Source organism: Thunnus albacares, chromosome 12 (genome assembly GCF_914725855.1).
Source record: "Thunnus albacares chromosome 12, fThuAlb1.1, whole genome shotgun sequence".
NCBI classification, from domain to species: domain Eukaryota; kingdom Metazoa; phylum Chordata; class Actinopteri; order Scombriformes; family Scombridae; genus Thunnus; species Thunnus albacares.
In genome coordinates, this window is record NC_058117.1 from 21,257,147 (window position 1) to 21,284,876 (window position 27,730).

General features: G+C 39.7%; 2 protein-coding genes across 3 annotated transcripts in view; both read right to left on the minus strand.

Annotated features, from left to right (window-relative positions):
* mfsd14a2 (major facilitator superfamily domain containing 14A2) lies at positions 1–18,420 on the minus strand. The gene is made up of 12 exons (XM_044368154.1): positions 18,159–18,420; positions 14,450–14,545; positions 11,667–11,729; positions 10,273–10,400; positions 10,072–10,186; positions 8,985–9,203; positions 8,168–8,281; positions 6,639–6,710; positions 5,954–6,066; positions 4,346–4,443; positions 3,612–3,769; positions 1–3,476 (listed from the first exon to the last, which is right to left on the minus strand). The coding sequence occupies exons 1-12, from the start codon at positions 18,240–18,242 to the stop codon at positions 3,264–3,266; spliced, it is 1,473 nt and encodes a 490-aa protein (XP_044224089.1). The 5' UTR covers positions 18,243–18,420; the 3' UTR covers positions 1–3,263.
* A 2,251-nt stretch (positions 18,421–20,671) lies between these two features.
* myo9b (myosin IXb) overlaps positions 20,672–27,730 on the minus strand; it is a 30,956-nt gene continuing 23,897 nt past the window's right edge. The window contains exons 27-40 of one of the 2 annotated variants that reach the window (XM_044368607.1): positions 27,407–27,591; positions 27,155–27,262; positions 26,664–26,834; positions 26,522–26,563; positions 26,316–26,427; positions 26,140–26,213; positions 25,825–26,017; positions 25,094–25,222; positions 24,565–24,670; positions 24,242–24,373; positions 23,941–24,064; positions 22,799–22,899; positions 22,582–22,703; positions 20,672–21,835 (exon numbers count right to left, since the gene is read on the minus strand). In XM_044368607.1, the coding sequence (XP_044224542.1) occupies positions 21,540–21,835; positions 22,582–22,703; positions 22,799–22,899; positions 23,941–24,064; positions 24,242–24,373; positions 24,565–24,670; positions 25,094–25,222; positions 25,825–26,017; positions 26,140–26,213; positions 26,316–26,427; positions 26,522–26,563; positions 26,664–26,834; positions 27,155–27,262; positions 27,407–27,591 (1,895 nt within the window). In that variant the 3' untranslated portion in view covers positions 20,672–21,539. Of the gene's footprint in view, positions 21,836–22,569; positions 22,704–22,798; positions 22,900–23,940; positions 24,065–24,241; positions 24,374–24,564; positions 24,671–25,093; positions 25,223–25,824; positions 26,018–26,139; positions 26,214–26,315; positions 26,428–26,521; positions 26,564–26,663; positions 26,835–27,154; positions 27,263–27,406; positions 27,592–27,730 lie in introns of both variants that reach the window. The other variant, XM_044368608.1, reaches the window with a different exon arrangement.

The window sequence follows — 27,730 nt, forward strand, 5'->3', positions numbered from 1 at the left end:
TTGCATTGTACAATAAACCTTTAATAAATAGTTTGTCATTAGTTTTCCATATTTACATAATAACCACCATTTACTTATGTTGCCATACTCATTTCTTGGCTAATTTTAGGCACACAGAGAGGGGGGTTCAGGCCACAAACCACATCGTACTAAAAACAGGAGTGGCTAGCAGGTAAGTCTTGAGAAATATAGAATTGCACCATACAACCAAATAGACCAAGAGGTGGCCGTCTCCCTTGAGCAATAAATATATACATTTGCTGAACGTACAGGTGATTGTACATTTACAGTCGTCTGCTTGGAAGCTGTACGAGTGCACATGGGGGGGGGGGGGGGGCTGGTGCAGAATCTTACCAGTTTATGTAGGGTCTGAATTTATGGGTTCACCTGTGTGTTGGTCCAATAAATGATACATTAAAAAAAAAAGATGATATTCAAAGACTTAATCAACACCAATGGCCTCCTGTCGAGTAACACCCCCTCTGTAATAATAAAAACGCTATGACGGGTTAAGTCAAAAATGTTGAGGGTAAAGTGTGGTCAACATTTACAGCTTGGCTTGGAACATTCACTGACTTTTTGTTATGATCTACTGACAAAATCTTGGGGGAAAAAAATAAGCTCATCAAATGTAACTAACCACTGTGAAATGCTTGTTAAATGAAGAGACTGAATATAGACAGATGGACATTCGATAATTTACCATCTAGTCACAAAAGTTCAAAAAGGTTCCTAAAAAAAAAAAAAAAAAAAATGACTGGATGAAGTTTTAAAAAGCTATAATAAAAAAAAAAAAAATAGCATTAAAACTTAAGTCTTCAGCCAAAGAAATTAAGACAAGAGAAAAACGACAAACACACACACACACAAAAATATCCAAATCACTCAAGTGCGCAAGCAAAACATACACACACGGTACGAAAAAGCAAACCAATGAAAAAAAAAAAATATTGGCACAAAATATCTGACGTACATTTCAGTTCCAACAGATGTCAAACAGCATGAGACCCACTGTTAGCTACTAATCCGTATCAGGTTGTAATTTGGTTATTTAAATGCACTTTAAATGCAATTAACTGTTCAAAATTATGACAGGAATAATTTTACCAGCTGCTGATCACAGTATGTGAATAAGGGAACACAGTGTCACTGATGCGAAAAGCACCAAAAAAAATCAGGTGCAGGCGACGTCGTCCAACCTGCCGCCACCTACTGGCAAGAAAAGGAACAGCTGACTGTTCGATTGATTACTGACTTTCAGACAATGTTACAGATGCTTCTTTGGAGGGTGTACGTTACATTTTTGTTTGATTTTGTTTGTTAATATTCACTGATGACGCTCTGAATGTCAACAAGAGCCTCCTGGTTATTTTAGATATTTATATTTGAATATTTATAATTTCTACTGGATCTTACTGTGATATCGTTTGTTATTTTAGCCATCAGGTGTAAAATGTAAAAAACCTCCAAAACTTTCAAAAACATTTTGCTTTTGAAAAAACTGCAGCTGTAATCCTGTAACGTTGCCCGTATGAAGCTCATCTGTTAAAATTAGAGCAGCTTTTTAATTTCTTTGCCTGTTAACGGTAAAATCTCTACACCTGCAGGTGTGACATCCTGCTGCTATTTCTTTCCTTCCTGTAGGTGACGCAGGCTGCCAGGTGTAAAAACTGACCTGGGTGGAGAATCTGCAGCCTGCTTAACGGGAGTTTTTGAGTTACAAGCCAGTTCGATGAGGTGCTTCACATCTAAAATGTCTCTGCCGTCTTCTGCGAGTCGAGTCGTTGAGAGAAATGTGCAACGTCTGTTAATAACTGTTAACAATAACTGCGGCAGCTTAAGCGTCAGGGACTCAATGTAACCGTTTTGTACTTCATATCCAATTACCACTGTAGAAATCGTCATCCACCACGTTACGTCATACTTAACCTTTGAATTTTCTACCGCAGCATGAGTGATATTCTGTTTAACCCTAATGATATTAATTCAAAGACTCTGTACTGATAGCAACACTCTACCTCAAGTGGTCCAGAGGCTTTTAAAATAAAACCATGGTTCTGTAAGCCTTAACCCTGGTGGTGATAAATGTCAGGAAACAAAGTAACGGGAAGGGCATGAAAACTAAAGGAATAAAAAGTTTGTAACGGCTCCGATGGGAGCGATAGTGTAAGATTACAGCCTTCTCAGACCTCGGTCTTCATACAGGTTACGTAATGTCTATATATATATATATGTATATATATATATACGTTTATATTAAGTCACTTCAAGGCAACATTTGTTTCTTGAATAAAAACTTGAAGCACAACTAGCCTTCAGTTTGAACAGAGAAAAATATACAACCCAAACTGTACTACTAATCTAGAGAATGGCAAGTAAACATTGAAAAACAGTTTCAGCTAATAAAGTGGTCTCTCTCTCTCTCTCTGTCTCTCTCGCACACTCCCCTCTGTAAGAAGTGTGATATTTAAAGAAATTGTAGTCAGGCAGACCAAAGTCCAACTGTTATTTTGTTTAGATCTGATCCGGTTGACCCATCCTAACCTAGATTAGGCAGCACATCTCCAAGACTGGTTTGCAGAGACTCCTCTCACAGGTATACAGTTGCTGTGCATACAGAGGAAGAACTGTGTTCCCTTCTTGGATGCTTTAACAGGAGCTAAAGTCTCAATGAAAAGCATCATAACAGAAGTTAGCTTGTGAAAGACCATTAAACAAGTGCGCAACTAACTGTTTGTTACACTCCTGTTGGACAAACAGACAAAGTTGCCACTTAACTGGCTACAGAGGAATATGAAGAATCACACAGGGATTTAGTAACAACGGGGGTTTTACCCCACTCGCACTCTAAACCAAAATCACTTCGGTTTGCACCAGGAGGGGGGCAAGCTGTTGTATGCTCCACTCTGTTGCCACTTTATAGAAACCAAGGATTAGAGTCCAGCTCAGCCGAGTCACTCCCCAAAACACACACATACACACATCTTTCCACCGCAGCCCCTCGAAAAATACTCAACACACTCTCATCATACAGGGTCTTTAGGAGAGTCTTCACAATACCCTGGTTTAAAACAGAAAAGGGCTGCTGAGGAAGGAGCGCCCACTTTTGTGCCGTGGACACACAAACACCTCTAAGATGGCACTCGAGTCTGATGTGTGCCTGAGGTGTGTCCATGTGGTAAAATGTGTGTATCTGTCCGTGTGTGTGTGTGCAAGGGGGTTTCTGGGGTGGAGCGAAGGGTGTCTGCCCCCCTTAGCTTAGGTTATACGCTGCTGTCCTCCAGCAGCGGCTCTTTGCCCTCCGCCCCGCTGCCTTGGGGGCTGTGGGAGTGACTCTGTGCCCCGTTGCTGTGCTTCTTATAGGCGCCGGGCCGCATGCCGGGCCCCGTGTGCTCCGGGATGAACAGGGCCACCAGCAGAGACAGCAGCACTGAGCACGCACCAAACAGGAAGGGGGGTCCTGGGATGATGGCACTCTGAGGAAAGAGAGAAGAAAATACTTTATCATATGTTCAGGAAGACTTCTTCATCTTAACTCTTGTTATTTTCTTTGTTATCTGTTTTTAACGCTGTAGCAAATTACTTAAATGTGATTTTTTGTTCATGCTCACCTCATCAGTGGGGTTGGCCATGTTGAGTTTGGCACCTTTCTCAGAGCCGTCCGTGTCGGTCAGCTCCACATGGAACAAGTAGAAGACGAAACCGTAAAGAGCGGGGCCCAAACCGTTACAGAGGCCCCGAATACCAGTAATCATCCCCTGGACCACACCTAAAGAAAAGACAGATACGACCATCAGCACTGTCAGGAAAATCAAGATTTTTCCTCTAGTTGGTACATAAAAGACAAGACATGAAACATAACCTGAATGTGTCAATTATCTGGCTGCGAGCAGTGAGACATCAATTTTATGACAAATACAGCAGTAAATAACATATTAAACAGATACAAGCATATTTCAAAATCAACTAGATGTCTACACTTGATGAAACTGGATCACTAAAGCTGTGACTGGATATCAATTCACAGCAGAACTGCAACGATCAGCCGATTAATCAATTCGTTGATCAAAAAATCGTTTCAGTCATTTTTCAAGCAAAAATGCCAAAAGTTCTTTGGTTCCAGCTTCATAAATGTGACTACTTGTAATTTCTTTCTTTGTCATATATGACAATAAATTGGAATATCTTAAAGTTTTGGACTTAGTTGGGCAAAACAAGCGAATTGAAGACATCACCATGGGCGCTGAGAAACTGTGAAGGCCAATTTTTCTGTACTTTTTAGCATCCCATCGACTAAACAATCAATCATGAAAATTATCGGCAGATTAAATCAAGAGAAACGCACCTTGTTGGTCTGGGTCTGCATTACGGGACACGATGGCGCTGATGGCGGGGAAAGTGATGCTGGACATGGCTGCAACGGCTCCAGCTGCCCACATCATCCTGAAACCGACATCACACGATAAAAAAATTGATTTATACACTCAACGTGGACGGTGAGTTGAGGTGACCTCATCATTTCTTCTCTTGTGATCACAACACTTCTGGAGTTATAAAGGTGTAAACTTCTAAAACAATAAAGCTACAATCAAACTGACTTCTAGCTTCCACTTACTGAGGTATCATAACATTTGGTAGCTCACGACAACTTGTGGCTAAAAATAACGTGTGAAAAATGTGCTTCAGTAATCAAACCACAGCTTATAAAATGACCTGCTTCAAAAGTTATTAAATTAAGACGTAGAGACTCTTTTTTCCCCTTTTTGTGAACTTGGAACAGAGTCACCTAAATATAAAACACGGCCTGTTTGGCCTTTATTTAACCTAATTTACAGGGTATTGACCAAAGCAGAGAGGAGCAACAAGGAAACATGTAGTGAATGTTCAATCAATAGATATTATGGTTGCACTGCGTTCCCCTCCGGGGCCTGAACAACAAGAGGAACTGATGAAGCGGTTGTGATCCCACTTGTAGAGAAATGAAACTGAAAGTGTAACTGAGGTTTATGAGTGATGCTTTTACACAACCTGTCTTCATTTTTACAGGTCTTAAATGAATGAACACTTAAAAAAAACATGACCTGTGCTACTGGAAATGCCGTTAAATCTCACGTTGCAATTTCCAAAATAACACAATGTCTGTGCTTATGTTGTAACTCCTCACAAGAAATAATATCAGCTTTTGTATTAGTTGATCAAAAATCTTTCAACACTTTATTGATGCCTTTGAGGAGTTATCAGGTTATAGTGTTGGACTATGCTGCTCTCTAGTGGTGTAAAAAGGCACTTCAACAACAGTGGACAACACTACAAAACTGTATTTTGTTTTGTAGTGTTCATTTCAACCTAATAGAGGACACTGAAAAATAACAGTGCTTGTTTCTGATGTGTTCACTGACAGATGAGGCCTGAACCACATAAAGCTGGATGTCATTTAGCTTTTCTTGATTTATTTTAAAGATTCTGCTGTAGATTTTTGTTTCTATTGAGTTTTTTTCCCCTCCACATTCTCTGCATGTTATTTGAATGAAAAAAAAATAAAGCAAAAGAACAAATATTTTCACCAGATTTGGCTTCCATAAACATTTCCAATGAAATAAAACAAGGCATGTTTTGACTTAAGCTAAATAAACCATTAAGTGAGTCAGAGGCACAACTATGACTACGACTTTGGTTTTGCACCATCCGGCAGGAAATCCTTTGTCATATTAGATGAACTTCCTCCTTCGCTTAAAATCATGTTTGCTCAGTGATAACGTTTCACCGTAGAAGGTCCAAACAATGTTTTCATGAATCAAAAAGCAGATTTCTTAATGAATCTCTTGTTCTTCAAAAAGTCTCAATCTAGTTCTTATTTAGAAAAGCTCATTCGTCATATAATTTTCTGTGCGTGGCATCTCAGTCCTGCTAAAGTAATGTAATGAAAAGGTTTGAGCGTTTGTGTGTTACTGACCAGGGCTGAGATCCGAAGCCGTACCAGGCCAGCTGGAGGATCTGGAAGCCAAGGCCGAGCAGGATTGTGTTCTTGTTCCCTATAGAGCGCATCAGGATGCCCAACACCACCGTCTAATGAAAACACAGCACACAGGTCATATAAGAGGCGTTAAGTAACATGGAAAAAAGTTTCAATCATTTTCATCACTCTTGTGTCTTAATGCTAAAGTAGAGCTGAAAAGATTAGCCAATTAATAATAATTTTATTTGTAAAAAGGTATTTTTTAAAGCAAAAATACATAATAATTCCCAAGTTCCACCTTGTCATACGAGATGCTGCTTTCTTTGTCTTATAACGTATTAAAAGTTTTGGTAATTTGAAGAGACCAGCTTGAGCTGTGGCTAATGATGAAGGCTTTTTTCCACAATCTTCTGACATTTTATAGACAAAACAATGGACGAACTAACTGAGAAAAGATTAATCACAGGGATTAAAACAAGAAAAGATTTGTCAGCTTGAAAAGTTGCTGAGGAGGAAATGTGTACAATGTATTGAATTAAGTATTATATTGATTTAAAACTGCTTTATGCCTGATATCCGGCATGGTGCCTGTGAATTTTAACCTCTGTAATCGATAAATTAAAAATAATCTAAACTTCCAAACATGGGGAGAACATCAGATGTAAATGTATTTTTGCAGTACCTGAGCTAGTATTGAGAGGATCCCCACAACAGCGATGAAGGCAGCCACTGTCTCTGATGAGAAGCCTATGACCTGAGGGCGAGAGAGCATTCAGATAACACAGATTAGGACGTTAACGTAAACACAAGCACAGCCGGAGGGGGCCGCCCATTATTCACTCTCTTAAAAACCTGACAACACAATGGAAGAATGAAGGATTGTTTGTGACCTTTTGTAAACGGACGCTGTTTACTACTCTCCTTGTCTTCTCCGTTGTATTCAGGTCAAATATGCTGCCCTTTATCTTCCTCAATACGGGCGGCAGCAGCAAGGTGTGTATAAGTTATAACAATGAACATAGAGAGATATCTGATAAACATGAGGGGTGGTGAGTAATATTAGCCCCGATGCTCAAGAACTACTTTCTTTTACAAGAAGATAGAAGAGAGTCTGAAGCTCTGCGTGTGTGTCAGACTTGCCCGACTGGTTCATCTGACACTATTTACACAAACTAAAAAACCCTCAGTCCAAGCAGTTTAGAAGAAGGAGATCAAACCTTGTCAGTTGATCTCAAAGCTGCCAGCTGCTTCCAGATGCTACCATAGCAAATTACGCATCTAAAGCTGTCTATTTCTGGCTACTTGCGTTTTAAAATGCGTTGCGTCTTCGGCTGCAGCTGTGGTAGCGTTTTGCTGAGACACCTAATGAATTCGCTTTAGTTATTCACAAGCTGAAACAGGCCGCTCAGCAAACCTGCTCTTCCAATCTTGAAGCTATGTGAAAGTGTGTGGTCTGCAAATCCCCCCCCCCCCTCGCGCCCCCCTCGCCCCATCTGTACTGAAATAATTCCCTGAGCTTTCCAGCAGCAATTTCAGCCTCTCGTAAGTATGAAGGTGTCACATACAACATGCACGTATTAATCACAAACGACATCGTTTAATAAAACCATGTCTTGTATTCTGAACATGTCCACAAGAAGTCTTAGGCTGTATTCAAAACCGCCTACTACATACTACCCATGAACTCAGTATGCAGTACAAAACTGTTTAATTGATTTAATCTGCAGTATGCGGCTTAGCCGGTTTCCAGGTTTAGAAAGCGGAACTAAACAACGGCGCGGCTGATGGTCACATCTCCGAAAACGCCGAAGCAAATTTCCAAACAGGTGTTATTTGATTAGATTCCCAGTATGTGTTCAGTTTAAACGGTCTAAGCTACTTCCTCACCTGAAAAAATATTAAAACTTAATAAAGTGACATATTAACAGTCCCAGAGCGAAAAACAGCTTTTGGCCTGACTCAAAATCTCTGCTGTATTACTGTCCACCATTTCAAAAACGACCAGCTGTTGTGACCTTTCCAGCGCTTTGCATTGTGCGACACAGTAGGTGAGGTAGACTGGTCCGATACATACTGAAGACATCTAATTTCGCTTTTGTTTGCATACTATATGCTACATTTTGGTCAAATCAGTACATACTGCTAGTATAGTTGGTGGTTTTGAATGCAGAGTGAAGAGAAACACATAAAGCGAGGAGAGCAGAGTGTTACCTGTCTGAGATAGAGGAAGAAGCTGGAGTACTGGCCGGCCTCGGGGAGGTAGGAGAGAAACACTGTGATGCAGATGAGGAGCACCGTGGAGTCCTGACCCACTTTACGCAGAGACTGGCCGAGAAAAAAAAAAAAAAAATAGAGCAATTTTAACTTGTTGCACGGTTAAAGAATTCAAAACAGTGACAGTGAAACTCTGCTGCTCAAGGTCATGCTGATACAGTTAAGTAAGCAAATCAAAGCTGTACTGTATATTTATGACAATATAATCATATTACTGTAACACATGGGTGGTAATGATATGAACTCTGCATTAAGGATTTTAACAATTTTAATTTAAGTTGTAAATATGGAGATTTAGGCAACAAGGACCAAATTCCAAATGTTCGCACACAGTGTCCACTACAACTCAGGTGAAAACAGCTTAAACATTAATCTATAACTGAAATGTATTCATTGTGAATGAGGGCTAGTTATGCATCATGTAGTTTCTATGCAGGAACTGATGAATGAATGAAAGAAATGTTTAAATGAGATGTTTTCTCAGACTGAAAGAATTTGTCTGTGACCTGCCCTTGTTTATAATTTGCTCAACTGTTAAGTGTGTTCCCAGCATGAGGCTCTTAGCTGTAAATGAAAACATTCAATCACAGTGAAGTAGAAGCTTCCTCTCAATAATGGTCATCTAGGCAAACATATTTAACTAATAAGCTGATTTTAACTAATAAACACTGCAATCAACCTGTGCGTAACACTAGGTAGTACTGTGAGTGGACATGAGGAAAAATGATCAATACAATCTTGTTTTGTTACTCACAGCGAAGGGATCCGCCTGCTCCCAGGAGATGGGTGCTCCCCACGACGCCGGCCTCATCTTCTCTGGCAGCGACTCTGGTACGGCCACCAGGATGAAGCAGATGTCGAGCAGGGCGATGGCTGTGGCCAGGATCACCACCAAGGTGTCCCCGTAGGCCACAGACAGGTAGGCTCCGATGGCCGGGCTGGTAACCAGGCTGGCCGCGAAGGTAGCCGATACCTGATGGGAAGGTGAAGCAGAGCTCAGGTGAGCAGAAGAAGAAGTCATTGTTCTTTCCCTTCATGCTTTTATCTTTTAATAATGGCTTTTGGCCTCTGTTATTACGCTGCTTTTAAGTTTTTGCTCTTCTGCTTATTATACGGTGAAGGACTTTATGAGAGATTTGAACAGAAATATAAACTTAACTTCTGTCACCACAGCTGTGAAAATTTTGAACATGCAAATTTGCAACATGCAAGCTGTGACTTGCAACATGAGATAATTTCTTGTTGAATTCATTTTGACATATTTAACAAATCCAAAGCAACACCATCATGCTTGCAACCCGTTCGTGAGCACGTGAAGGGACTGTGGGATAAATTTATCTTTTTTTAATTTGCAAGTGACAAATCATGTGTGATACAGGAAGCCTGTATCATTTGAGATGTGCGTGGCAGTAGTGCTCGCTTACATTTAGATAGAGAGATATGGGTGGACTGACTGACTGACTGGACTGGACTGTCACATTTTATATTCATTCTATTTGCCTTTGTTCCTTTAAAAAAGTTTTATTTCATATTTATTGCATGTATTAGGTTAGTTTTATGTCTTTTTATTCATTAACTGATTGACTGTAGTAATATGGTGTTTTATATTTAGTGGTTGGGACTCCTGAGCTACACTAATGTTAGTTTATGCCATAGTGTTAATATTGTTGTTACAGTATTTCTTTGAAATTGTCAGCTGTGAGCGGATCTGTCTGTCAATCTATATACAAATTCTTCACTACTAATTGTTTCCTGGGATTACATAATCATTGTGGTGGTGTTTTTAAGACTACATATATTTTGTAGGACTCAAAATATGTTTTAGTAAACCATCTACTTACCAATCCATATGCTGTGCTCCTCTCATGCTCCTGCGTGATGTCCGCCACGTAGGCAAAGATCACAGAGAAGGTGACGGCAAAGACGCCGGACATGGAGATGACTGCAAAGTACCACCTGAAAGAAGAAAAAAGTTGAACTTTTCAGGGCTAAAACTAAACCTCTTTATATTGTAATGTAATTGAGAACAAGCGCCAACTCACCATGGGCTGATCTTCATCAGTGGAATGGGCGCACACGTGAAGAAGACTGTTAGCAGCAGGAAAGACTTGCGTCCCCATACGTCTGACAACGCTCCGATCAGAGGAGCACTCAGAAATGATAATAGGCCCTGCGGGGGGGGGAGACACAGGGGAGAGAGATGGGTGAGGAGGATGGATGCATCAGAGGAGCAGAAAGAAAAAACTAAGAGAGGGAGAAAATGTTAAAGTGTAGTTATTGAAGAGAGTGCTGAAGTTACCACTCAGGGGGTTCAAGTAGACGCATACAGCCAGTTTTGAAACCTGCAGGTCTACTAGAGCTTCATGTAGAAAATGTAACTATAATAAATGCAGGATATTGTCCTTACAGCCGACGCTCTAGTGGAAAATTCAGTCACACATGTAAAGCCGACTAATTTGAGCTGTGGCTGCTGAGTTTGTACTCTAAAGCCAAAATGACACAAAGGCAACCATCAATTTTACAACTATTGTTTGGGCAAAAAATGTAATACAGCTTACAAAGTCTGGTATAACCAAACCACTTAAGACATGAAACCCGAGAGAACAAGACAACAACGAAGCAGCTGGTTACAAAATAGAGATCTTAGCGGAGGGGTCGCTGGCCAGAATACATAATCTTTCAAATTTTGTTATTGTTTTTGGAATAATGGCTTGTTTTTCTTGTGGAAACTAAATAGTTTTTCCATTTTGATGATCAAATAATTATTACAATATGTTGAAAATCAGAGAATAATAAAGTTTGTTGATCACAAGATAAAAATAAAAAAATCTAAAAAAAAACAATTACAACCTCAATTATCTTTTATACTCTTTTTGCACCATCAATGTGCACTTGAGGTACTTGACCCTCCAAAAGGAGCTTCATTGAGCTATTCTGTCAGCCAGCTGGGGAACCTGCAACCTGCTACGGTTACTGGACAGTTTGCAGGTGTTAACATGTAGCTGAATTAGTGTCGAGAGGGGCGTCGCTGAACAAGAGCGCACACGCTCAGCAAATCCTCCACGGGCAAATAAAAACAAGTCAAACTCGCAGCGCTGAAGGAGGATGTCAGTTGACAACAGCTGCAGCACAAAAAAAAACACAAAAAAGTGAGAGGCTGCATGTGTGTTTAACAGCTTTGTGTGATGAGAAAAATCAATAAACTTAAATATATTATGATTTCACAATAACTGTCAAGATATCAAAAATTGCTTTCTTTCATTTGGATAAATACAGATTAACTCCACAGCGCATTTGAAGTCATTAAACAACACAAAGATAAAAAGTGCGAGACTGTATTCCGGTAATTTGCATGTGATACTGTTATATTGCTGTCATGAGAGCCTGGACACTGAATCTAGTTAATTCTGTTTGTGTGTGCGCTGTTGTCTCTTACCTTGACGCCATGAATAAGCCCATTCATCAGGAATGTGTGCTGGGGGAATGTCTGGTGTAAGACCTGGAGAACAAACACAGATAACACCAGATGAAACCACTTTATCCACATAATCGGCGTCACATTTCAAACATTTCACCTACGGGGCGGAGAGCGAAACAAGTGTGACCACATTGTACAAAAATCTAGGAACGTTTTAAGTGATGGAGGGTTGAAAGTAAGAAAATAAACCGAGCAGGAGAAGAGCAGAAATCACTTTTTTTTGTCACTGCAATGATATTGTAAAAATTTTGTTTTACACAGCAAATATAAATATTTTTATACATTTTCTCAGACCATCCACAGGGTGATGACACACATATTGAGTTACATGCGAGGATCACTCTGCGGCTAATGGTTGTCATTCCTCATGGGAGTGCTAAATCCTGTAATTTTCACACATGCGCTTAGGTCATAAAGGTGACAGTCAACACACTACCTAAATACTTTAGGTAACCACTTGCAAACTTGAGATATACCCCCCCCCCCCCGCCTGTTTTATGATCTTACGTCAATGCAAATGGTTCACGCTAAGCAGTAACCCATTAAAAGTGAATGCATTTCTACAGGTGGGGATATAAAGCGAGCACTACTGACAGGTCAACTCTCACTTCCAGTTTTTGAGCAGTCATGTGAGCGGAAACGGTTCTGAAAGCTGATACAGTGGTCAATGTGTGGTCCGTTCTAAATGTTGCATAGTTAGGTGCACCTATTGTGGTTTTTGCTACAAAAGACAAAAGGTCTGACTGAGTATTTTCACCTGCTACACACTGTTTGTTTCACTCTGCTCAGTTGAGAGTGAACATCTTCTTTTAGTAAATATGATTGTGAATGACTGACAGTAAGCGAGTAGCCATAGAGACCAGAAAACTTTACGTCCTCATTCAACCATAATATAAGGATTTGGCAATATGAGCTGTAGGATGTGTCATATCAGAATGAAAAATAACCACATCTCTTCATCAATGCTGTTGTAACATAACATCATGTTACAACATTTGACTTGCACAGTGACTGTTTCATGGTTTTTAGATTACTAATAGTTTTTCTGGGAAACTGTTCTGTGATAAAATTTCACACTTAAAACCGCACCAAGGCCTCAAAATTTTATTTTAAATATGAAAAGTTGTTTGGAATTTTTTCCAATTTGCTCTTGAGATGTACTTCCAAAAATAATAAAACAAAAATCATTAAAGTCTTGTGTAGCACTGTCTTGAAAAAGGGTAATTTAATGCTTTTATTATAAACACATTTAAACTTTTCTGTTGGTGACGATAGTCAGTAACATGGTTAAGCGCAGCCAGGCCCTGTATTCCTAATATCTAATCTATGTTGGTGGGAATGCGGGAGGGAAAAGGGAGTTCAGATGGTTAAAAATCCATGAAATGTTCAGTTCAAAGTCTAAATGTCAGTGTGCAGCAAATATGGTTCATTGGTGTCATTGACACTGGTGTGGGAATATGAATCCTTAGTTTACTTTAGGACAAGAGGAGCTTGACTGAGACTGAACAGCAGGATCTGGTTATTGTTCAGGGGTGCAGGGGGGAAAGCTCGTGGCATGGCTGAGAATCCCCTCTCTTCCTCTGGGACTCAGTTACCCAACACACAGTCTGTGAATGCTCAGTGGAGACTGTTGCTGCTGGATACTAATGAAGCAGCGCGCTCATTGGGAGCAGTGAAGCAGTCCCTCTCATCTTCAGGCGCCCTCTGATTAGTCCAAAATGCAAATCCTGCCTCCGCCCAGGGATCTTCAGGGCAACAATCCCCCAGTAATTAATGCTTAACAGTCGCACATACAACCACCTCTTCAAACAAGAGACTGCTGAAAAGCAGGCATTGCATAAGCCTGTCTGGCTCACATCATGTGGCTCACAGATGTTTACTCATCATATGTTTGAGATAACAGTTTCTACCAAACGTACATTTCTTTGGAAGGGAAAAAACTTGTATGAAAAACAAAACAAAACAAAAACAAACAAAAAAAACTGAACAGGAATTCAATAAATGCAGAGCTTGGCTGAAAAATGAAAAGCTACTGTCAGAAAGAGAACAACTATTAATACACAATCCCTTCTGGTATGAAATCAAGGAGTTGATCGTTATGAGTCATCTTAGCATTTCGCAAACAAATAGTTCTGTTTTTGAGGAAACAATAACGTGTGTTTTTGAAATATTGACGAACGGGTGGTTTTCTGGTTTTCAAAAGAACAAGTTACATTTTGGAATGAAAATCTTGTAAAAAAATGCTGCTCCACCTGCCTGTGGCAAATAACTTGAAGCACACTAACTCTGCCATGCACTGAGGTGAATGTGTGGCGTGGTTTGTCCGGCCGGCATCTGTTCTGTGTGGCCTGACAACACAAACCAGTGACACCACCACCCCCCGCCCACCACCCACCCTGATAAGCCTTTTCAACAAAGAACTGGCGCTCAGACAATACAACCGTTTTGATGCCCTTTTCATATTTCTCAGTGCATTAGCGCCTGGCAAAAACATTTGCCAACACACGCGCGCACACAAGAACAAAAAACAAAACTGCGTCACCCAGGGCCGTGCTCAGTTGATTAGGGATTCAATTATTCATAGACAGTGATGGGCCTTGTGTGATTCCCGTCAATGGGAGATGCCGCTCTTTGGCTAGGTTTCCAGAGAGCAGAGGTGTAGGCGTATGAATATATTACAAACTGTTATGCCGGTTTACATAACAGCGTGTCTACGTGAGAGGGTGTGTATCGGGGCTTACCGTGAGCATCGGGGTGGTGAGCAGACCCCATGCAAAAAACTCCAGGAAGATGACCACCACAGCATGGTAAACACTGGGCTCACCAATTCCCTGAGGCTGGACAGAGACAGAGAGAGAGAGAGACACACACACACACACACACACACACACACACACACACACACACACACACACACAGACAGACAGAAAGGACGTCAGCTGAGAAGCAATAATGATGTTAATGGTAACATATTAACAGATTTAACCTTAAAGTGGATTCTACTTTAAGGGCAGCATTTGCTTAATGACACTGTGCATCACCAGATCATGTGGGAGAGCCCACAGTTGAGTAAGAGTGAATAAGAAGATGTGAAATTTACTTTTTAATCTGGACTTTAGGAAGAAGAAACTACACTGAGGGAAAATACTGGACTGAAGTTAAAATTTAGCAATGACACCAATCAGATTATTATTACTGTGGCCTGTTTTTCTCTTTTAACTGAAATTCAAATAATTTCCTGCGTATAACTACTGAAACCTGCTGACAGACCACAATCACTCCGAGTACACAACGACAATCAGTAAATTTACATGCCCACAAATGGTTTGATGACTGTAAATAAACAGATTTTGGATTAAGAAATGTACTCGATTCACATGAACCCCCTTGAACTGAGTTTACAAGCTGCTTGATAACCAGGAAAGCTTGGTTTCATCCCGCAGATAACTAGAAGATAAGAATAAAACTGAAAGAGTTTTCTTCATTGATTAACTTACACAGAACCATATCATGACATTTGACATCTGTTATGATATGAAAGCGTATTTTTCCACCACTTTGTAACCATTTTGCAACATAAACCAAGCTGTATACATGACAAGAGTAATTTGAAAGCACAGTAAGCATCGCGGCTCTATTAATCCAGTCATACTTATTCTAATTACGACATTAATGCGAATGAGGCAACACGGTTAAGGTGCTTACATGGCATCTGCACTATCTGGTATATTGCTTTACTCTGATTTTTAACAAATGTTGGTAAGTGCAGGTAAAAGCACAGTGAAGCAAGAGAACAGGATTCATTTTAACCAGATATGACACTGTATCATCAGTGATTGTGTAAGCGCTTTTGCAAATTCTCTTCATTTAACTTTTACATCCAGCAGGAACTGAGCCGTTTAATGTAACAGGTAAAACAGCCAAACACTTCTGTGCTATAGTTTACTGGGTGAGTCTTGATTGCAGACTTATTTCTGTGATGAGTAAAACACAAACGTTCTTTTTTATCTCCCGTAAATCCAGCTCCCGAGAGAGGAACTCGCTTTGCTGCGGCACGGTAAAATCTATATGAGTCTGTGAGGTAAAGAGAAAGTGTGATTGAGTGAGCCGCTGGATGCTGAGCAAGATCTTTAGGAGGAAATGAAGTATGGTGGTGATTAATTGTGAAAACTGTAAAGTAGGCCAGGGCTAACTTAAAGACAGTAGCAGCTACTTTACTAGCTAATGTGGTTTTCCATTTCCCCCACGCGGAAAAGGAGAAAAAAAACACAGAAAACCAGTCCACCTGGGTATATCCGCTTGGGGCGTACACAGCAAATTTGATAAACTCCCACACTTTTTGCCCCCCTACACAAAAGGTTTATGATCACACCATCTGCCTCACTGAGAAAATGAGGAACAATCTGTAACCGCCTCGTTATATGGATGTTGCAACATCCTCTCTACTGACATGACCACCAGCTACATATTTTCAAATCACATTTTGCTATTGACTACTGAGCATCCAGGCCCAGTTAGATGGGGAGCTGGATGTTGACAGTGAAATCCTAATGGCCCGGGTGGTCAGATCAAGCTGCAGTAACACATTAAAACAATAACAATTATCTGAACTGAGTGCCTCATTGGAACAGTGCCACATGATGTCAGGTGTCTAAGATGTTTACATCAGGATGACGAGAGCATCACACTAGGAAAACTCCAGTTCTCTTCATTATGTTTACAACTCTGTATGTTTTCATATGAATTTCCAGTATGTTTGGCATAGCTGTCCAGCTGATTACATAACCAAACAGTGATGCCTCACTGTAATTTATAACAAACCTGTCATACTCACTCTTTGCCAACAGCCTACTTTTGGAAAAATCATCTAAACGATCCAAATACCTATAATCCCTGCTGTCTCTTTGATCTGTCTATTGAGGAAGTATGATGATTCCAGTTAAGGGCATCACATTATCACATTAGTTTCATCAAAGCTGGGTTACAGGTGTAAGTGAAGCGGAGAAATTTGTTTAAGTGTGTCAGAAACACAGGCCCACTCTGATAGTTAAAAGATAGGTTCACAACAAGTCTGCCTTAAAGCAACAGTCAGGGGTCCACATGAACACATATTATCTCTGAACACTGTAATCATTCCTCCTGTTCATATTAGCTATTAAAAAGATACCCTTCAAATGTGCTTTCAATGTACCTGATGGGGGCCGAAATCCACAGTGTGTCCACACAGTTATTTTGTGCAAACATACAATTAAAAGTTTATCTGAAGCTTATATTAGGCTTCAGCAGTCTGAGTTAGTCATATCAAGTGGATTTACAGTCTTTTTAGCAGTAAATTCCCTCTTTGTGTTTCCCTGTCGAGCTGCGGTGGAAGTATAGTAACAAAAAGAGGGACTTTGACACTACAAAGACTAAAGTTGAAAAATATCTACTTGATTTGACTAATTTGGACAGCTGAAGCTTCATATTAGTTGCAGATAAACTTTTAAACACATTTTCGCACAGGAAGAGGGTTGTGGATTTTGGCCTCCATCACTTGCATAGTTAAGTACATTATGATGATATCTTCTAACGGTCAGTATGAACAGGAGGAATAATTGCAGCAAGAAAAACCTGTTTCGGTGTTGATTTGGGCACCTGACTGTTGTTTTAAGGCAAGCTTTCTTTTCAGAAATTGTGAACCCGTCCTTTAATACATAAATAAAATCCTTAACAGCCAGCATAGATACACAGTTATACACAGATGTTAGCTTTAGCAGCGGCAGCTTTGACTTCACTTGCCGGGGATGTTGACTTAAAACGTTGTGTTTGCTTGTTTTCAACCGACGTTAGCAAACACAGTGAATAATGTTGCTTTCGCCCCCTTAAAGACCACACTATCGACTAAAACTCGGCTAACATTGCCTGACAATTCATCTGCCTCATTAACAATTATCCAGATAGTAGAAAAGTAGCTTAAATGTAGCTTAAGATATTAAGCGGTGTTTTGCAACTGAGTAAAATAACCCCAATTAAACACATAGGCTAGTCGGATAACGTTGCTAGTGATGCACAATTATACGTCATTTTTTTTGGGACAAACATGAGGTAACGCGAACATTAGGCGCTGGTTTAAATGAGCTAATACTCGTGGTGACATTAACAGGGTTATTGTTGAAAGATAGTCGATTAATAAAAACACACCTAACGTTGACATTATCCAGCTAACGTTACCTGAGCTGACGTGTAAACGCCTAGGCCGCTAACGTTAGCCGAGGCTAGCCGTGTTAGCATCAACACCCAGCTAACGGTCAACATTATCTGCCGGGACCGACCATCAAATCAACAAAATGCCGCCCCGACCACCGCGATTAAACGAAATAAACAAGGCTACTGGCTAACTTCAAGCGGCTGAGGGCCAGTTTAGCTCAGCCGCGAGCTAAGTTAACGAAGACAAATAAATATTTAACTCACACTTCCTCCATCTTTTATTATAATTTTCTTTGCTAGAAGAATGCTGCGGTTCAGCCGCTTTTTCTTCTTTTTCTCCCCCGTCATTGTTAACTTATGTCCATTCTTGGTGTCAGAGGGTCATCGTTGCACCTACAAAAAGTAAAATAATCTACAGATTTCGGCTACTAATATCACAACACCTCGCTAGTCGGCTCCAGGTAGCTAGCAGCGAGCTAACTAAATGATGATTTCTCATCCCCACCTCACTTCAACCCGTCTTCCTGAACCAAATGCTTTCCCGCCCCTCCCAACCGACGTCGATCAGCAATTGGCCGGCTGAGGAAAGAGCAAATCCGAACTCGGCGTTTGATTGGTTTAGAAAAACGTAGGTGCCATTGATCCTGAGAATGTTATTCGTGAACGACACTCCGCGGGTTTGGTGTAACAAAGAGGAAATCCCTTATATGGAGGTGACAATGTTTACGAAGGAAGTGAACAAGATGTACAGCTATGTCCATGAACCAATATTAGCACAATTCAACAAAAGACTATACATATGGCTTAATAAAACATCTTTTATAGGCTTATTCATGCCAAAAGTTCTGGTTTGACTTTCACAGCTGAAAGTTGAAGCTTGATAATATTTCACAATTAACTTATTAACAACAACATAGCCAATCTAATTAATTTCATATGTATTGTGAGCAATACATATTAATTGCTGCAAATTGAGGGGTGCAATTTAGCTCCTCAATCTCTCTTTCCAAACATTAATTTTCAAAATCCTCTAAAAAGACTGTAAATGTGGCAGATATCCACTTGATATGACTAACTCAGACTGCTGAAACCTGACATAATACATACAGATAAACCTTTAAATACATTTTTGCCCAAAATGACTGTGTGGACACACTGTGGATTCTGGTCCCCATCATCTACACTGAGGGCACATTTGAAGGGGATCCTCTAACAGGCAGTATGATTACAGTGAGGAAAACCTCTTTCAGTGTTCCTGTGGGCACCTGAATGTTGTTTTAAGACAGACTTGAACAATTGTGAACCTATCCTTTAAGTCCCCAACACATGTTAGTGAAATCTAGATAAATGTGATGGGTTTATACTTGTGCTCCTTTTTAAATGTGTGTAGTATTTTAAGTTTCAGTTTGCTGAGTAAAATGTGTTGGGAAATGACTGAAATGGAAACCTTTCGTGTTTGAAATCTGTCAAAGGGTGGATCACTTAAACTGAAAGTTTGAACTTCCGAAATTCACACTTGATAAAGATTTAACTACTGGGGGTGTAGTATAAAAGAGAATCTGAGCTGAACTTCGACTACATACTTCTGATCTAGCAAAGGTGTTATAAAAATCATGATTACACTGTGTATGAGTGTTACTATTTTATCTAGATTGTGATGAATTGTTCCTGTCTTGTACTGCAACTCTGCAACATCAGCAGACTTATCAGCTAAAGTTAAAGGGAGTTCAGCATTATATTTGTAAAGAGGAAGATGTAGAAATTAAAATTTGTTGGAGAAAGGGTGAGACATGTCATCTGGGGGTCAGTTGGGCAAGATGGCTCCTGGACAGCATATTTTGATAGATTAAGAAAAGAACTGTAACGCCCTCTTAAGGTGTATAAAACCCTGTTATAAACGCTCCACTAGGAGCCTTTTTCTTTGTAACCTCATCCTGTGTGATGCATTGTGAAACGCTCCTTCTTGTACAAGAAAATAAATTCTGTTAAATTTTGATGCTTTGGCTCCAGTCTCTATTGATTAATGGTCATTAAGAAGAATTTTTTAACAAAGGGAATTTTTACCACAGTTTTCTGACCAGCCAATAGGTTTTCTTATAAGCAACAGACGTTCTGGGGTTCATATTAAATTAGGGCTTATGAACAAATAATTTTAATAAGTTTATTACATTTTTGTAATATACTCATAATTAACCCCCATAATTCCTTACTTTATATAGTAAACAGAAAATCAATATTTTATCCTGAAATGGCATTAGTTCATGAGCTCATGAAAACAAAAGGGAACTGGTTCCTGTTGCACCATTTCAGAGCCAATGAAATTACTCAAATTAATTACCTAGTTGTTACAGTAAATTTCCTCAGAAATCTTCCTTGCCTCATCTAAAAAAAATAAGTATTTTAAGTGTTAAGTGTTCTACATAAAATTCATTGACTGCAATGTAAGATAGTATTTTAAAATATCAAGATAGTCAAGTTTTTTTATATAGCACATTTCATACGATAGAGGTGTAAACTCAATGTGCAATATACTCTTACAAACTGGCTCTTTGTATATATATTATAAAAAATAACTGATAGGTATCTATTCAGTCTTTCACTTTCTATATATTTTGAGCAATTTCATAAGCATTCTTTGTCTTACTGTACAAACAAGGGCATGTAACAGTTTTTAAAATCAAAATATGCCTAATATTGTTATAAAACTTTTTCTGTCAAACCAGTAATTTTACAAGTTTCGTCACTGTCTGTTATTAATGTTAGTTTTCCCAGCAAGAGACAATTGAAAATGGTCAGTTTATTAGGACATCCAACCCAATATGCATCATCCCTTTCCCTTATAAAATATACAGGCATGCATATTCAAAAACAACACCCTAAGTGTATAGACAAAAATGAACTTGGTGAAACTGCACAGCTTTGCAACACCAAGAAAAGTGACAGAGGGAAATATTTTCAGTCAATCTAAAAAGGCAGCAATATGACCATTTCCTAAACAGGTACACTGAATCAGTGGTCAGTCACAGCAGTAAAATGAAATAACAGAATAACAGATTTACAACAATATACTCCATATGAGCTCAAGATGCAATATCTCTCTGTACAATGGAGAATTGCTGTATTTACAATGCTAGAATTTTCTGATACAGTTACAAGACATTTTTTTCCCCCCTCAATAAACCACATAAACTCCCATTAGTACCATAGCGGTTGAGCTCAGAATAATGCCTATTAGTAAAGGAGACACTTGTATTCTCAATTGCTCCTCATCATGTTGTCTTGTTTGTCTCCATAGATGAGACACGACTTGTCACACAGCTTCACAGGACTGATCAAAAAATAACTAGCTTTATAAAACATTTAATGTACAGTGTTTAAAAATAACATACAGTGTATTGATATAAAGATGCCGAGTAGTCACAACTGTTGGTTCTCCAGATCTGGTATAAAGACCGTGAAGGAACAGTCTGCATGATCTCCCATTAAATACATATACATTCCCAACGCACTTACTGTATTTCCATAGCAGCACTGAAATGGAAAAGTCTATAAAACAAATTGCACAGTTTTTTTTTGCCATAACACAAGTCTTCTATTAACACATAATTGAGGATATTCCAATTATTACAACTTGTGGTGTTACGCTCAGGTTAGATCTTCATCCTCATCTATGTAAGGAATGTCCAAGTCGTCAAAGCTCCCGTTGGTAGTCTTGCTGGTGAGCTGTGGCTTGCTGGTTGTAGAGGAGTTTAGGTCGTTGTCTTCGCTGGGCATGAAGCACATGGATTGGGTCACATCTGTATCTCCTGGCAGGAATTCGGTTGATGTGAACTCGCCACCTGCCTGAGACATAAGACTTCTGACTCTCTGTGCCAAGTCAGGAGGTTTTTGCGGGCAGGCGGGCTTCTGGTTCTGGTTTTTCAATCGCATGGTCACCTTTCCTGGTATAAGAAACATCTGATTAGTCAACATATTTGGTACAAGCTTGTAGTACACACACTGCAAACCACAAGTTCTCATGTTGGTTAGTTTCATTTATGGAAACTGTGAGCAAAAGGAACTTGTTATGAATAGAAACTGTTATTCTAATGAGAGCACTTGGTCTACAGGGCCTCAATACGCTTCAATGTAGTGCTTATCAGTGTGTCCAAAGCCCCCTGCTCCGACACCTTTTCTAAGTCGGAGGGTCTGTGTATGACAATTTTTATGACCCTCTGAAACAGACAACCCGACAATGACTTGCCACTTTTTGGCCAAGTTTGTCATGGTGTGAAAGAAAGGCAGGGTCTGAACTTCTCTCTCAGGTTCTCTTTTCTTTTGTCACTTTTTGCCATAAATGCTTTTGAGAGGAGACTCATTATTGCTTCAAGACTACAAAGACATGCAAACACACAAGAGAGTTTTTGGAGAGAGATTACAGAGCCATTGTGATGCAGCCAGGAGGAGGAGGAGGAGGAGGAGGCTATGACGGCCTTCGAGTGTGACCAATCAGAACAGGTATAAACATTTGCATTTAGATGTGTTCAGATGACCTGTTGTATACTCTCAATATATTTTCTACACACAAACAGACAGAAACTATCATGATCTGGTGGAATATAAAAAACAACCTCATCGCATCACGTTTAACAGAGACTTGTCTTCTTAAAGCTAGAGGAAGGTGAGATTACCGTACCTCTCTACTGACCTTCCGAGTCCAGGCTCAAACGGTCTTCTAGGCTCTCTGTGCTCATAGATGATGACGAGTCCAGGTTTTCATTGTCAGAGTTTTCCTGCTCCAGGTCAGGTAACCTGCAGGCCAAGTCCACCCTAAAGACAAGAAAACAAAAAGGTATTATCATTCAAACTCCTGTGATTTTAAATGTAATGAACACACTACTTATCCTGTAAAGATTCAAGCTCACTTTTCTTGCTTGATGGATTTGATCCTCTCAATGAGAGTCTTCTCTGTTTCATCAGAATCTATTTGCTTGGGAACCTCCAGCTCTGAAGGTTTCTCAACAACCTGCACAGAGATCAGAGAAGTAGTTTGTGGTCAGATGTGTGTCATTCAAAACAAAATATATTCTTTAGCAACTGTAATACATTCTTTCAGAAAGATTGTGGTCATCATAGCCTCTTAACATCCATCCCTTTTGTTTGAATTTTTGCCTATTTGGCATACCAAAATGGAAAAGCTTACAACAGAGGAACTGTAAGGCCAAGATGCACGTATTAGGCTTCATTTGAAAGGTAACATCTTCTAGTTTCTGGAAATGTGCTGGAAATGTTTAACATATGGCTAAAACACAACCAAAACTACATCAGTTCAAATATTGCTAAAAAAAAAGAAAAGTTTTTGGTCCTCGTCTATAATGAGTCATATTTGAATAACAATAACTAGGACATGCTTTATGCCAGAACTATGCAGACATGACACCTCGTACCTTCTACATCTTGTCAACCACACCAGTATAAAATTCCAGACCAGAGTTTGTAGTTTGTGGTGTCACTGGTGTCCCTGAATGTCTCCAAAACGCCTCCAAGTGGCCAAATCGTGCCAATTGCTTTTATTCAATACTGCGTGATGCTAAGCCACTTACAACTTGCTTAAGCAGGTCGCCTGATGTTAAGAGGTTAAACAATATTGTAAATTATTTGCTATCTGGTCATTTAGATGCCAAAAAGTTAGACATTAATATGGAGTTTTTCTTACTTTAAACTGAGTACTAAACACTGGGTGACAGCTGCAGAGTCTGGATTATATTGTCCATCTCTCTGTATTTGTAAGGAATAAAGAGGATGTTACTTTTCTCAGACTTATATAAAGTTACACAGTATCGAAAGAGAAGAGTTGAGACAATCAGGAAAGCCTTTGACAGTGAATTTAATATATGTTTCTGACAGTTAGTGTCCTTTTCCCTTGGCATGGTCTGTGCTGTCTTGATGCATTTAACATCCTTGCAGTATTCCAGCCAGATTGACAAACTTTTCAATATGCTGACATAATCTGCTTGACTTAGGTTTTCTTTCCTGATGCATTTTCCTTTGACCTCATTCATCTCACCGTGTTTTGTCTCCTCAGTCTGAGCTGATTGACAGCCAATGCTTCTGCGTATTCCAGCTCCTGGATATTCTGCATCTTCTCTGTGTAGCGCCTCATCTGCTCAGAGATCAGGATCTCCACACACCTGCAGACAACAGGATCAATGCTTAATATACATACACCCCCATAAAATCTATATCTATGACCATACATAGAGTGTAGACCTCATATTTTGAAATGGGGCTATTACAGCAAAAGTTATGAAATAAAATGTACTTCTAGTCAAAAAAAAGTGAAGAGTTAGAGATGTGTGATGACTCACATTGTAGTCTTGGACACGTCCTTCATACCGAGGAAGGGGTCATTAGCATCAGGAGAGCGCAGGATGCAGGGGGCAAACACGATCGCAAGAGAGCTTGGGGACATCTTGTTGTGGTTTTCTTCCTTTGCGACCCTATAAAGACAAAAGATCAAGATCTCACATGAGTTATTACACACAGAAACACACAACTTATCAAACTCTTTGCAACTCTCAATTTGGAATGTAAAAAGAAATCATTTTATTTTGGCACCACAGAACACATTAGCTAATGCAGTGTTGTAATGTAGAGTCAAGAGAACAAGGAAATAAATAAATCCCCCTACTTGACGAGGTGAAAGATGAGGCGTTCCAGTGTGTTGTAATTGGCAGGAGGAAGTTCATCAACCTTTTGGTATACAGCCCTTATCCTCTCAGATTTCTCTGGAAGCTCTGGGGATGAACAAACATGGAGATCAATACATTTTGGTTAACATCCATATCAAGCTCTTTAATGATTTCACATTTAGAATTAAAGAAACAGGCACTAACTTCCACACTAGCAGACTGGTTTTACAGCTCTACCAGTATGTTACAATGTTTATTGTACTTTATGAAACAAAGGAACATCTATTAGAGTTTCTCTCTAATCATTAACGAGATACACAGCTTCATTAAGTTTGCCATGTAAGATAACGTATCTAATCCACCGATTCTGTTTGTGTGAATCATTATCTATTATTCTAACACGATAAACAACATCAGGAATGTACTTGAACAAATACAAAACAAGGCCTCGCTGGAAACATATATACGTGCTCACCAGACCTGTCTGATTTGTATTCTACAGTAAAAATAGTATCAATATTTACTTACCCACGGCATGCAGAAAGTCACTGTAAAGGGAGAAGGTCATGAGGGGGTCAGGCAGTTCTCTGAGCCAACGTTTAACCAGACCTGTGATGGTGTGGATCGGGTAGTTCTCCAAACAGGCTCCCTCAGGATCTAATGCCACAAGACACAACACACACATTTTTTTTTACATTATTTTACAGTCTGGAATTTCAGGATCCTTCCTTCAAACTATTAAAAAAATGTACATTATGCAAGATATCATATTTTCTTAGTTTTAAGTTAAAAGGTATCCTGTTGAGTTTAGAACCACTAGTAGCACTATGAACTGTGTATTTAAGAGTGGGTCCCTGTTTTGTTTGTGATAAATAGTCACACAGTTCCACTGACCAAAATTAACAGAAGAGATTCAACTGACAAAGACAAAAAAAAAGAGAATTTGGGAAATAAAAAATTCACTGAGATGTTTTCAAGTGATGCATGTAAAATGTTTGAGCTTTGAAAGACACGCCTGGTGTCTTCCTGGTAGATAATGTAATTATTTCCAACTTTAAATCCACCCTTTAAACTGTGCAAAAAACTCCTTAATTGTTCCCGTCTTTGTTTAACACAATTCAGACCAATTAATATACTGTGCATCATGTCATGTGGAACATTTATGTGTGAAGTGGACGGTAGCCGAATGGATTAGTTATGTTACTTCGACAATCTTGTGCATTTTACAATTTTCAACTGGTGTGCAAAGAATTTCTTACTTGTCTCCAGAATTTGGTGGAGTTCCCTCGCTCGACAGGTGGAGCCCGACTTGCGGTAAATGCCTTCTGTGTAAAGGCCGTTTAGCTCCACGTGCATCAGCAACAACTCCACCACCTTGGGCACGGGATTGGCTTTACTGGTGAGGACACACACCTGCACCCCAAAGTGAAGGGAGCCTGGTACGCTGTCATCCTATCAAACAGGAAAAACAAGGAGAGCGTACATGTGATGGGCAGAGAGTCTTGAGAAGTTGTGTTTGTTTTGAGTGTTACTCAAACATTATAGTATTTATAGGAGTATGTGTCAGTTCCTACCAGTCTGGCGCACCATGTTGAGCAATCTGTGATGATTTTGGTGAGGCATTTCTTGTGACATATTAGCTTGCAAGCTAGAATGAAAACAGAGGAAAAAGAGAAGATTCACCACGGTCTCCTTGTAGTTTTTTTTTAATGCAATTACATCTGATGGTTTCGTAGTTCTCTACACTCACCACTGCACATGTAGGCTTTCTCCATTCCCCAGATGTATGAGCCACACAAATCACACGACTGCATAATGTTCACCTGGTATGTGCTGAACAGGTGATCCAGAGGACCATCAGGCTGTAGAGACAAGATGTACAAGTGATTTACCAAAATTTATGATAAGGAAACTGCAAAGTATAAGTATATATATAGATGAAGATATTCAGCTTACACATTTGTCCTTTTTCCTTCTCTTCTTTGTCGACTTGGGAGCCTAAAAGAAGCCAGAGACGAAACATGAATCAGTGATGTGAAGTGTTTATACTCCGAGAGTACTTTAGCACCTGATAATGGACTAAAAGGCTCAAATTTACCTTGACTGGTTCATACTCGGCTCGTTTTATCTCGCCCCTAATGAATCCATCCAGCACAGACTGGAACAGGTTGACCACCAGCGACACTTCAGTCTTCTGTGTGGGGCTTGCTAGTGTGTTCACTTTGTTACGGTAGCCCTTCATCAGATCTTTGTAGCCGATTTGGGGCTTCTGTTGGTAAGAAAGTGTGCGAGGAAAGTAAAATGAGTGATTTTACCTTCAAGTACATTTTGCCTGTTTGTAAGACAATTAGTAGTAGACATATGATAAGTGATTTCAACATGAAATAAAGCAAAATGAACTTAGAACTTGCTCACAGAGATGAATTAATAGTAGAAGGTCAGTCGACAAGTATATCAAAATTGTTCCTTTAATTATCAGGAATGATAGAGATGTACTAGAAAAAGGTGAACAAGACTTTCCCCTATTTTCTCGCCCACAAGATGAAACTTTTTATTATGTGCTTGTACAGAAAAGGACACTGAACTGACCTGAAGAGAATACATGCTTTTAATGGTCTCTCTGAACTGCATGGTGGCTGAGAGGAAGATGTTCTCTGTTGGTGAAAGCTCTTTTATTCTTGATTGCAGATCATTCACCTGAGGACAAAGGTGAGGAAATTATGATATCTACAATGCAAACAACTAACAGCAATGGCTATGTGTAAAATTTAGAAATGCTACAAATAAAACGCGACTGTTAGAAATCCTTATCTACTCCTCCTCCTCTGGTGATGTTCTCACCTGATTGCCGAGGAATTCGTCCAGGTTTCGCAACTCTTTGGGGTCCGTGATCTCACGGTCCAGAGATGCGTTCGACTCCAGGGCCCGTGTGGCCCGGCTGATTCGAATGGTGGGGTTGCGATTGTCCCTCCCACTGGTCTGCTCTGGCATGTGGTAGGGATGTGGGGTGTAGCTGGGCAAGACGACTGCAGGCGACCGAAGGAGAGACTGAATTAATAATCTGTTTAAATAGTGTTATCTACTGTTTCTACTGGTGATGTAAAGGTTATTTTTTTTTATTTTTAGTAGAGACTCTTTAAACCCAAAGAAATAATGTAGCCATGT

Excerpts from the sequence above, each read along its gene's own strand:
- mfsd14a2 (XM_044368154.1), bottom strand. The coding sequence starts at position 18,242 with ATGACGGGGGAGAAAAAGAAGAAAAAGCGGCTGAACCGCAGCATTCTT. Across the intron at positions 10,187-10,272 it reads CTGATGAAGATCAGCCCATG|GTGGTACTTTGCAGTCATCT; the intron begins GTGAGTTGGCGC and ends TTCTTCTTTCAG. Across the intron at positions 3,770-4,345 it reads TGCAGACCCAGACCAACAAG|GTGTGGTCCAGGGGATGATT; the intron begins GTGCGTTTCTCT and ends TCTTTTCTTTAG.